General features: G+C 43.4%; 1 protein-coding gene across 1 annotated transcript in view; it reads right to left on the reverse strand.

The window, feature by feature from the left end:
• slc25a21 (solute carrier family 25 member 21) overlaps window positions 1-10,842 on the reverse strand; it is a 71,552-nt gene extending 60,710 nt beyond the window's left edge. Inside the window, exons 1-2 of the mRNA XM_052085597.1 lie at window positions 10,731-10,842; window positions 10,516-10,613 (exon numbers count right to left, since the gene is read on the reverse strand). Of these exons, the coding sequence (XP_051941557.1) occupies window positions 10,516-10,591 (76 nt within the window). The 5' untranslated portion in view covers window positions 10,592-10,613; window positions 10,731-10,842. The remainder of the gene's footprint in view (window positions 1-10,515; window positions 10,614-10,730) is intronic.
• Window positions 10,843-12,361: the final 1,519 nt, after the last annotated feature.

A 12,361-nucleotide genomic window follows, 5' to 3' on the forward strand; every position in this document is an offset into this window, starting at 1 on the left:
TGATCCTCACTAGGGTTGCGGGGGGTGCTGGAGCCTATCCCAGCCGTCTCCGGGCAGTAGGCGGGGGACACCCTGAATCGGTTGCCAGCCAATCGCAGGGCACATAGAAACGAACAACCATTCGCACTCACACTCACACCTAGGGACAATTTAGAGCGTCCAATCAGCCTGCCATGCATGTTTTTGGAATGTGGGAGGAAACCGGAGCACCCGGAGAAAACCCACGCAGACCCGGAGAAAACCCACAAACTCCACACAGGGAGGCCGGAGCTGGAATCGAACCCGGTACCTCTGCACTGTGAAGCCGACGTGCTAACCACTGGACTACCGGGCCGCCCATATATAAATATATACATATATATATATATATATATATATACATATATATAAATATATATATATATGTATATCAGCAATCTCCACAAGGACAAGGACCAGGACCCTAAAAACATGGCCTGTATCGGCCCGATACCCACACCTGGTATCTTTATTCTCCTATCCATAAAAGCAAAAAAAAAAAAAAAAATGGAGGTTGACTGCAACGCTCAAGTTGCATTTAAAGCCAAGCGTGTCATTTTTCATCTGTTTTGGGAATGAATCCTGCGCAGACTTCAGACTTTCCCCGCGGGTGACGTACATCAGACCGTAACGCTTCACGTAGTGTTAGGAAAGTCACCCGAGGGCCCCGGCAAAGACCAGAACACCAACGCGGGGCCCTCCGAGGGTTTCGTCTTGTGTGGTGAGAGGATACACGTTGCAAAAAAAAAATAAAAATAAAATAAAATGCCACGGATTCTGTTTCTAGACGTTGCCATGGAAACAATGCTACGTTTTCTTATCGTAAAAGTCGGTGATTACAGAGCGCTTACAACTTAACCTTCCTCCGACCCGCTCGCACTGGACCGGCTTCAAAGGCCGCAGAACGGACCCGTGTGTGGTCCTTGGGTCCACTCGCCGTGAACGCTTGGTAGAAAACGCAGCGAGCGAGCCAGTTGAGTCACCTTTTGGACGTCGCTGTGAGAAATTTTAAAGAAGCGGTATTTCTGGAAGGGTTCAGGGAGTGGTGGGGGGGGGGGGCAGCTTGGAAGTCTCTCAGAATAAATGTCTGCAGCGGGGTTAATATTTATTCTTTTTTTTTTTTTACATTTCCATTGACATTTTGTGGCTAACAGATGTTGGAGAAGTTCCCCGCGCATTGAAGGACACGTCGAGGGTGTTGGAAGAAGCCGTGCGGCGCATCAGAAAAAACATCCATCTCCGAGTTACGCTAAAACCCAACATCATCATCATCATCATATTTACCGCTCAGGGTGCTACTGGGACCAGCGGAAACGCTTAGCGCGATATATCACCGCTCCCGTAATTATATTTGGACCGCACGCGGCCTCCCATGGCAAAAACATTTGAATCCTCGTTAAATAGCTATGCGGCAAATGGCTGCCAATATTTGATGAGGGGCGGGGGTGTAAGGGGGGTGATGGACTTTGAAGGACAAGTCGCAGATGTTTTTGAACCTCAAGGAGAGAAAATCAAAACCCAAATTATCATTTGTGCCGGAGTTTATACTTAACGCATGGGAGGAAGAAATCAATCTTGGGCCGTTTTCACGCGCATGCTTTTTATCGTAAAGAGTGAACTTTCCAAGTCAGAAAGCCTTTACGGATGGAACAAATTCTTCTAGGCTGTGCGACAGAATCGTGTTTTCCACTTTCATCCGGAGAGGAAATTGAACACAAGCGCACATTCTGGAACAGAGGTCGGCAAACCAAAATGTTGAACGAGCCATATTGGACAAAAAAAAGTATATATAAATTAGCCATATTAGCTTAGTATCAAAATGACTAAGTTGGCTACAAATATACAAAGAGCCTTAATGATAAAATATTTTTTCCCCCTGCAGTGCATCCTGTAGAGCAGGGGTGCCCAACCTTATTTTGACTGAAGATCTACAGTGAAACTCCTCTACAACGAAACCTACATGGGCAAACATACCCCATAGTGTGAAAAAAATCTTCATGCATTAAAAACCATTTCCACTTTCCTACCCCCCGCCCCCATACAACGAAAAAAAAACCCTGTTGCCTGATACAAATTTTTTTTTCTCTGTTCTTGCCTCGCGACGAGATTCACTACAACAAAGTCTAATCCAACAGCGACCTCTATTGCTTCATTCGGAAACGGCAACAGCAACCATCACACTGGTTTACACGTGCGCAGTAGTCCAGGAAGTATTTAGAGTAATAATAGTAATAAGAGTACACATACATTTGTGTGTGCGTTTACATCCGAGATCAAATTTGCTACAGTGAAAAACCCCCCGTTGTGAAAAAAGTTCTTGCTGCAAACATGATTTCATTGTAGAGGAGGAGTTTGTAATAGAAACGTGCGTCGAAATGCTGACGTGTGATATTTATTCGCCACATTTTGACAACCTTGGAAAACGTTAAGAATGTTTGTGTCATGTTTGTCCTTCTACAGAAACCATATTAAAACAGAAAATATAGTTCCCTCCGCCATATTTTTATTATTTTAAAACATTGTTGAAAACGCTCAAAGACAGCCATTAGGGCGGCGCTAAAGAGCCGCGGGAGGCTCAAGAGGTCGCCAAAGCCCCGTTCGAAAACATCAAGTTCAATTCAAGACTTTAATGGCGTCGTGGCCATCAGGAAGATCAATAGATTCCCCAAACGTCCGACTATTCCCAGGCCCGAACTTTGAATCCCAGTACGTCCCCCGGTCATGTTGTCAAAAGTTGTTCGAGTCCATAAATGACGTCCTTCCGCTCTTAAAGAGTCCTGACTAAAACCACATCACTGTCTGGTCGATTCCACTTTTTACGATCGAACTATGTTGCGTCTCCACACGAGCTCTAGACTGAGACCAATTTGGACACCCAGGCTCCCTCATTTCTACAACAAACCTTCCGCGAGGGCGACCTTTCATTCGGTTTCTCACGGGCCGCTGTCCATCCCCCCCGCCGGTCGCGCTGCCAGCGCGATCTTCCAGTATGTCATCCGCTTCACCGCGGCGGATCCGAAATAATCCAAAGCGTCTACAAATTTGAGCCTCCCTAATTGAAGCCTTGAGCGCGGCCACCGGGCGAGAGAGACAGAAACGATACCCCCGGGGCACGACGCAAGACAATATGACGTCTATCATCTTGATAGAGTTATCCCAAAAGGGGGCCCGGTTTTTGTTTGTGCGTGTATGTGTGTGTGTGTGTGTGTGTATACGTCCACACAGCAGCTCATCCAGAGCCCCGCAGAACACACACATGCACGGGGAAACTGCCATGTCATTCCGGGGTTTTCGCTTGTCCCTTCGGCCTTATTGACACTACTTATTATGTTTATTTATACGTTAGCGCGCAGCACGCCGCCTTTGTAATTAGCGTATCTGAACTTTCGGTGCGACGCCGTATCGAGTTGCGTTCAACGGTCGCTCCGAGCGAAGCGGCGAGGCCCAAGAGGAGAGAGCTTCGGAGGGAGGACCGGTCGGCGGCGTCCGCGGCCTGGCCACCGCATGAGGGGTTGCGGGGGTTAAACGGCCAATTCGGGGCTTTTCAACATGTACGTCAAGGCTCATGAGGGACAAGCTGGCGGAGAATAAGCAGCCGCTAGTTCTTCCACGCGAAGCTTCAATGCAACACCCCCCCCACCCCCCACCCCCGAAGAAAATAGCAGTGTTTTTTTCTGGTTGCACACTCAAACTAAAAGTGCAATGTAAATACCTGAACTCATTACAGCAGAATTGAAATACATTTTTGATTTCATTTGTACTTGTTTTTGTTGTTGTTGATGTTGTTGTTTTTATTGATTTTTCTTGGTTTTAGAATATTAAGATAAAAAGTCACTTTGTGTTGTGTCATAAAGTAGAGCCGACTGCCTTCTTCTCTCTGGAAATGCCACAACGCTGAAATAAAAACGTTAAAAGGAGCCCCAAAAGGCTTTAATTGACAGACGAAAACATTAGAGTTAGAGTTATGGTTAGATACTTTTATAAATGCAAGATGGAGTTGAATGTTTCAATTCGTTTTTTTTTTGTTGTAAAAGCATCTTCGTTTTCAATGATTTTTTTTTTTTTTTTGCATTTTAGTTTCGGTTATTTACAATACAATACATGCTGATTTCAATAGCGCTTTCACAACAGCGGCAGCTGTAACAAAGTGCTTTACAAAACAGTTAACATAAAGTCAAATAATAAACACAACACGTAACATAAAACACGGACAGTCGCGCAGTCTTAACCACTTTTCCGCCACCCGCTTTGTTGTTTGACACGGTTTGAGATGAAAGAGGAGAGAATCAAAGTGTCCTTGAACCAGTGGAACAGAGACGTCAGGCTCAAAATGTGCACACGTCGGCTACAAGCTAAGTTTCAAAGTCAACAAGAAGCTGTGGCGTCCATTGACGAAAAAAGAGATTGGTTCACTTCTCCTGTCCCATGGAAATCCACTTCAATTCCAAGCGGCGACTCATTTCATTGGTTTCCATGAACGATAATAACGCAAATCGCATTTTGGCCACTGATTATACACGCTTCACTATTTCATCCACAGGGGAGTCTACACACAAAATTCAAAGATGGTTAGGTATTATTTTAAAAATCACAATGTTTAATACAGCCGGGAGCGGAGATAATTTTTGGAAGCAGCTATCGTCGCCAAAACTACATACGTACGTGCATTTAGCAGACAGGGCTGTCAACAAAAGAGGCTTGACGTCATGTACGTAGACGGTGCAGGTTCGATTCCCGGACAAAACCGGGTGTGGGCTGCCTCACGACGGGCATCGGTTGTAAAAACTCCGCCAACCAAACCGTTTAAGTGACTGGCTGTGGCGAAACCCTGACGGGGAAATGCTCAAAGTCACTCCTTCTGGTTGAAATATGATTTACATGAATGACGCCGTCAGGTTGGAATACCGTAACTGGGTCTTTTTGGATGAATGCTAAAACGAGGCCGAGCGTTCTCCTGCAAATAAACATTCAATGGGACTGGACTCCATGACGCCGCCTCACTGCTGTCATGAATCATGTATTAAAAAAAAAATAAAAATAAAAAATTAAGATTACACCCTCGCACACAGAACCCCTCTCGCTAAACTGAGATGTTTCCATCATGTCCAGAGTGACAAGCAAGAAGACCCAGTAGTGGTCCGTGTAATGTTCTCCGAATGAAAAGAACCAGATGTTCCCCATGCATGCGCGCCCTCGTGGAGCGGCTTTCATTCAAAGACTCGACGTCCTTATCGGCCACGCCGGTCGTATGTTACAGTACTTTATCATCACAGGATCCGTCTGTAGCAGATTCAACTTTTAAAAGCAAGCGGACCGAGAGAGAGAAACAGGGGCGTTTTCTGTCAGCGCGGATACCCATTGGACCGAGACCCCGTCCATAAAACAACCCTCACAAAACGGCCCCGGTCGTGTATGTTTTAGATTTTACCCACATGAATGGCGGTCCGGTAAGAATCAACTGCGTCGTGACATGCCACACTTTGAAGTGTATGAGCTCTCGTTTGACACGACACCACTGGGAGCAATTGTCTAAAACTCAAGTGGGCCCGAGACGGACCCCAATGGGGGGGATGCCTGATACAGCTGATGGACTCGTGGGAAGAGTGCCAGCAGGCTCTGAGTTCTTGCAATATGGATGCGCTACGGACACAAAAACCTGAAAACGTTTAAAAAAAAATTTCAGCTGTATATTTTAAATATTTTCATCGCTTGTACGCAATACAAACTGCAATAAAATACCTTCAAATGTAGGGATTGTCAGTGATGAGAAGCAGCCACCATTTTTTTTTAAATATAAAAAGTACTTCAATCTTATAAAATGATAAATAAATAATATATATAATATATATTTATATATATTGATTATATATAATAAAATGATGTCGCCGTTGGACATGGTTAGCAATGGGAAGCAAAAGCTAATGACATGTTTCACCACGTTGTACTGAATTCCAATATCGAGAATAATCAAATCAACACGAAATTACAGTTACAGTACTGACAAATGAGCCGCAAAAGAAATGTGCTCATTTGAAGTCGGACGACCGAAAAGACGACGCGGCATAGTTTATCCTTTTTAGGCTTCTTTTTTAATGAAGCCGTGCGCGTTTCATTTGTTTAACATTCTCCGCTAATTTCTGACGACAGCGATTGTTCACATTTCCCCAGGAACTTGTAATGAGATGATAAATCTTGCGAGTTTATTATTACACATGAAATGATCGGTTACTCCAATAACAAGTGGCGCTTTTGATGTGGAAGACTGATGAAGATGGGGAGGGGGGGGTGGAAAAAATTAACAAAAAGAAAACAAAAGCAGCAATATCACGGCCATTTTGAGCCAGGCCTCAACATCGTAAAGACGCGCGCCTGTCAAAAGATGGACGACATCTTACATGGACACGTAAAAGTTCAGCTCTTCCTCATCATCGTAGGGGAGGAGGAAGAGAAAGCGCCTCCACTGCTCAGGTTAAAAAAAAAAAAAAAAAATCCACCTGGCTTCCAACATATGAGGTCATCCCCGTGCACATCTGTCTCCAACATGTCCGCCGGGAGTTCAATCATGGCTCGGCCAAACACGCACACGATTGTTTCTGGAAATAAATATTAGGCCTAATTCGCCCTGTGATTGGCGCTGGCCGCTTCCTGTCAGTTGACGTGTGGGGGGGTGGGGGGGTGTACACACACACACACACACACACACAAGGGCTGATTAGTCAGTTTTGCTAATTATTGCAAACGTAGTTATCAGGATGATTTGCTTTTTTAAGTTGATTTTTTTTTTGTTATTGTTTCCGTAGTTCAAAGCGCATAACCGCTGATGTGCACTACTTGAACTAACAACATGGCAGGAGGAACTTATTCACATAAGCCAATTAAGGCGATTCGCCCGGTACACTTTGGAACTTTTCGAACCCCTTTCATGGCCCTTTTGTGTGTGTGTGTGTGTGTGTGTGTGTGGGGGCAGCAATTATTTTTCCTTTCCCCCATAAGTTTAATTTCCGCCAAGAAAGTTGTCAAAATGTAGTCCGTTCTCAAAGGAACATGGCAGGCAATTATGGAATAAATCGCTGTGAAAATAGGTCGTAAATGCAGTGATTGCTTTTCTTGTAAACCACAACATGTAATATGATTTCGATTGAAAAATAAGCACATTTGTAAATGACTCAAAATTTGCTGACAGCGAAGCCGGAAAATCAATGATCTGAATCTAAGATTTTATTTTCAAGGGCCGTTGTTAGGTACGGCGGCAGCGGCGGCTTAAAATGGATGATGCTATCACTGCAGCAGGATGCTCTTCACTTGCAGACTTCATAGAAAATTCCAGGCTAGGTTAGTTTAAGCCTTGTTAGTTTTTCAAGACCCTGTGACAAATATGAGCACTTGTTTTGTTTTTCCAAGCATATGGCTGTCAAGTCGTGAAGGTATTTATGAGCGTGGCCCAAAGCATCTCAACCACCAAGAAAACAAGCAACTGGAATTGTCACAAAGATTTGCGGTGTATAGCTACCACCACCTTGTGGACATTGTTGGAATAGAGTCAAGTCAACGCATGTTTATTTGAAACAAATAAATAAAAGTCTAGTAGATTGAAAATGACTGAAATATGTGCTAATGCTGCCTTTAATGAAATGAAGAAACTAAGTAATACAAGGATAAATGGACTTCAACCTAAAAAGGTGATGACCAAAAAGAGGAAGACAAAGAAACCGATCACACTGAATGCACCACTGTTCCTCTTTGAACGACACGAAAGCTTTGTGTAAAATGATGTCCTGCTCCTTTGCCAGTTAGGTGTTTAAAAAAATGAACGGAAGTAAGACTGGTGGAGTTAGCATTTGAATAGAAATGTTGAGAAAGACACGGGAAGTGAGTTCGGTATTGTCACGTTATATGCTAACGGTCACGAAGGGTTCGTCATTTTGCTGTTGGTCCTTTTAAGAGTGTCCAATTTACATTTTTCAAATAAAACGAGGCTCTGGGAAGCCCAGTCCGTCATGGTTATTTTCAAGACGCTTCCTTCAGAGCGAAATTACATTTTGTCACTGCTAATTTGGAACCGTCAGGAAGAAAAAAAAAATTACAAATGTAACAGCACAAAGTTGCATTCAACAGTTTTTACAGCAAAGCAGTTACACAATTGTACACTATTACTGCTCCTGCTGTGAGGAAGAAATGGCTCTACTTTTCTTTTTTCAGTCAGCTTCTGTGTTGACGTCCATGACGTGATTCACCCCCCCCCCCCCAAAAAAAAGAATAAAACAGTCAAGTAGGCGCAACGAGGCTTAGCTGATAAAAGGTTCATTATCTCCGGTATGCAACGCTGCATGTTCTCACACACTTTCCAAGGCTAAAGCCAAAGCTAATGCTATGCTACATGCTAAGAATAGACAGTCTTTCACAAACTTTTACAGAACGTCGCCATACGGTGTTATGAGCTGTAGCGCAGAAATTTATGTCACTTTCTAACATTCTCGACTGTCACACAAACACAAGCTAACTGCTGCCGTGGATAAAACACTGACTAAAGTACGGGGGAGGTCGATGATATGCTAACTCCTCGTGGGACATCATCCTTGATGACAGTTTGTCTTTTAGAGGAAGTGCCCAAGAGCTGTCAAAATGATGCTCAGGCATTTAAAACTGGCTCGGAGACGGACAGTTAACAGCCCGTCACGAGTTTCATAAATTGACTCCCCGCCAGGCCGCAACTTTTTTTGCCAGACACACTAAAAGTCACTGGGATGAGAATTTGGCGTGTAACGGTGGCGACACCAAGTGGACAACCATAATAGCTGCACCTCACATGCACATCTTGTTGTTTATCATGCAAAATCAAATCTTACCTGATTAGTCAATTTGATCATCAATAAACTAATCACTTCTAAGAATATTCAATAGCTGAGGTCAAATATGCTTACGTCTCTTTTAACGTCACCTATTCAACTGCTATTTTGAAATAAGTGTTGCATAAAGTGCTGCTCTAAAATCTCATGAAAACAAAGAAGTGACAGCCAGAGTCAAAACAAAATAAAAAGTAACTGATGGAAAAAACAAACTATTAACTAAAAAAAAGCCAAGGGAAAAGAAAAAGTCACCCAGATTCAAGGTCGAATATTTACTCATGTCATGGCAGTTCGTGCCACTTAAGAAAAAAAAAAAAAAAAAGAACTCGGGGACATTGACCTTCAGTCTGTGTTTGAGTGAGCTTCAACTTTTTGCCCGCCAGGTCGAAACTGCATCCATGTACTGTACGTTATCTCTACAGCAGAAATGCCCCCAGCCCCCACCCCACCCTGCTTCATTGTGTTTGCTTCATCTCAGCGCTAGCATCCATCCATCCATCCATTTTCTGGACCGCTTAATCCTCACTAGGGTCGCGGGGGATGCTGGAGCCTATCCCAGCCGTCTTCGGGCAGTAGGCGGGGGACACCCTGAATCGGTTGCCAGCCAATCGCAGGGCACACAGAGACGAACAACCATCCACGCTCACATTCACACCTAGGGACAATTTAGAGTGTCCAATCAGCCTACCATGCATGTCTTTGGAATGTGGGAGGAAACCGGAGCACCCGGAGAAAACCCACGCAGGCCCGGGGAGAACATGCAAACTCCACACAGGGAGGCCGGAGCTGGAATCGAACCCGGTACCTCTGCACTGTGAAGCCGACGTGCTAACCACTGGACTACCGGGCCGCCCTTCAGCGCTAGCACATGTTTTCAATTTGCTGACCATGTTACACAATATTATTTTTTTAACAGGTCGTCTGGGAGGAAGTTCGGGAATTTTTGTGAGTCGGGTTCAAAAAGATGGGAAAAAAAGAACAAGATGATTCACTTGTGCTCACTTCCCGCTTGGGGTTTCGCATGGGGATGTTTTGAATGCCTTTGGAAGGCAAAGAAAAAGTGAGGATTTTCTGTATCCCCTCACTTCCTTCCACATTCCCAAAACATGTTTCTCAGGCTTATTGAAGACGTAAGTAAGTTGGCCTTAAGTGCAAATGTGAGTGAATGCTTATTTGTCTTCACGTACGGATACAATTTTAACTGTGTGTTTACTTTTAAAAGTGATCAACAAACAGGAAGTCAAGAAGACAAATAAAAAAAGTCCTCCGGGCTTCAGCAATGACATTAAGCACTTCTGCATCCATCTAACAATAAAGTTTTTTTCTTCAATAAATCAATGGCCTCACGCATGCGCGCGGACATCAGAGCAGCAGACAGTAACGAATGGTGGCGAAAGAGGCGGAACCGGACGAGCACTATCTCGGCTTGGACACTTCATCTCCGTCATATGGACACGGACAGCACCCGCCAGAAACACAAAAAAAGTGAACTCCAACTTTGTGCTTTTAAAATATCAACACTTTGTTGTCAAAGCGGACTTGTTACGTCAGTCCTGGCGCAAAAGCTCGCGAGGTTGAGCAAAGATAGCAAAGAACAGTGACGCAATACTGTAATAATAAAAACCTTGTTTTTTTAAAAATTCGCTCCTACCTGCGGATCCTCCTGCGATAATCTGGTGGGTGGCTTCCCGGACTATGCCGCGCGGTTTGGGGCTTGTCGTCGTCATGGTGGCCGCTTTCCACCCCTGGCTGCTCTGTCAGGGCAAACACACGAGTAGTTAGCAACTAGCTAGCTAGCTAGCAGAATACAGGTCCCGCGGCCCCTACTGTGACGTCACAGCGTCACTTTTTTTTCGTGAGGCACACTAACCTGTGTCGTGGATGTGTCGCCTCGCGCGCACGTAAAGCGTGATGCAGGCCTGTTTGGATTTAACACCGGAACTCCTCTCGTGCACTGTTGGAACCTCCTTTTGCTCCAAGCTTGCAGTTCAACTTTGGAGACCACCCCCCCACACCCATTTCCATGCCCCCCGCCCTCTTCCTGTGATCAATACAGGACAAACATGACCACAAGATGACTTTTTGACTTCCAAAAATGTCGCTTTATTATTTCAAATCGAAATGCATTAAATGGATGGATGAATATTCCGGAAGAATTGCCGTGGAGTAATTATATTGACGTTTTGGACATGTATTTTTATGGATTTTTTAAATTTTATTTATTTTTACAAATATAAAACTGAAAATATTTTCGAACAAAACATGCAACATACTGTGGAGACCTGATAGGATAAGTTGAAAGTCCCAACAATCTATCAATAATACTGGTCAACAACTTTTAAGTGTCTTGTGTGTGTGTGTATATATATAATATATATTTTTTTATTTTTTAAATGTTTTTGTTTTCAAGTTTGACCTACTGCAAAAAAAGCGTGCACATTACGGCTCTTGCCATGCCTTGTCATTAACAGCATTGGTCACCCTAGCCCTAAATTCATAATTGCCCATGGGCTGTTTCGTGTACAAACACAGCCAGAGCAGATACGTGTCACTTGATATGTACATGGAAATAAACAGTAAAAAAAAAAAAAAAGAAAAATACCCACTTGGAGCAGCAGTTCAAGGACAGACCTTCCCCCACCGCTAATGAAGTTGAAAGTCAGACCAGTAAAACTGAAGGTGAAAAACCAGCATGTTGAAACAACAGAAAAAATAGAAAAGCGCTGGAAAAAGACATAAATGGGGAATTTAAATAGAAAAACATGGATAGATAACATTTTTAATGTCTGTTCTTTATTACAATAATATGTTAGCCCTTTAACTCCCCCAAAATGGTGGATAGAAATCATGCTTGGGTGTGTTGAGCATCTGAGTGCAGAATATAAAACTACCCCAAAAAGACAAGTGATTTCAGATTTTTTTTGAAGGACATCGGTCAATTATTGAGCTAAAAATGAACACAACTGTACCACTTTATTTTCACGGGACACACAAACATTTGTAACTCACGATCCAGAACAAACACATTCAAAACATTTTCCCTTTTTGAGCATGGAAAACATATTTTCAGTCAAAGCACCCCCCCAAAAAAAATGTTTTGGCAACAATAATAAATTAACGTTGGTCCACTAACAAGACAGTGGTTCAAAGAGCAATTTTTTTTTCTTTTTTCAGCGTTAAGTTCGTTTCTGTCAAATTAGCAAAATGCTAGACATGTTAGCCGCTAAATACGTTGTTAGTGGTTCTGTTCTTTTTTAATGCACACGTCGCAATAAAAAACAAAAAAAAAATCCTGTAATAACAAAAAAGAATAATTGTGTAGCATTCTACATGTCCAGTTGGAGGCAGCATTGAGTTAGACACCTTGTTAGTCATCACGGGTACCGGAGCAAATAACATTTTTGTCAGTTAATATCCACAAAAAAGTCATCATCGGAAAAAGCACAATCTAAAGAATGGGGGGGGGGGGGGGGAATGGCACGTTGTTACAGGTGAAC

This window comes from Hippocampus zosterae, chromosome 14 (genome assembly GCF_025434085.1).
Source record: "Hippocampus zosterae strain Florida chromosome 14, ASM2543408v3, whole genome shotgun sequence".
NCBI lineage: Eukaryota > Metazoa > Chordata > Actinopteri > Syngnathiformes > Syngnathidae > Hippocampus > Hippocampus zosterae.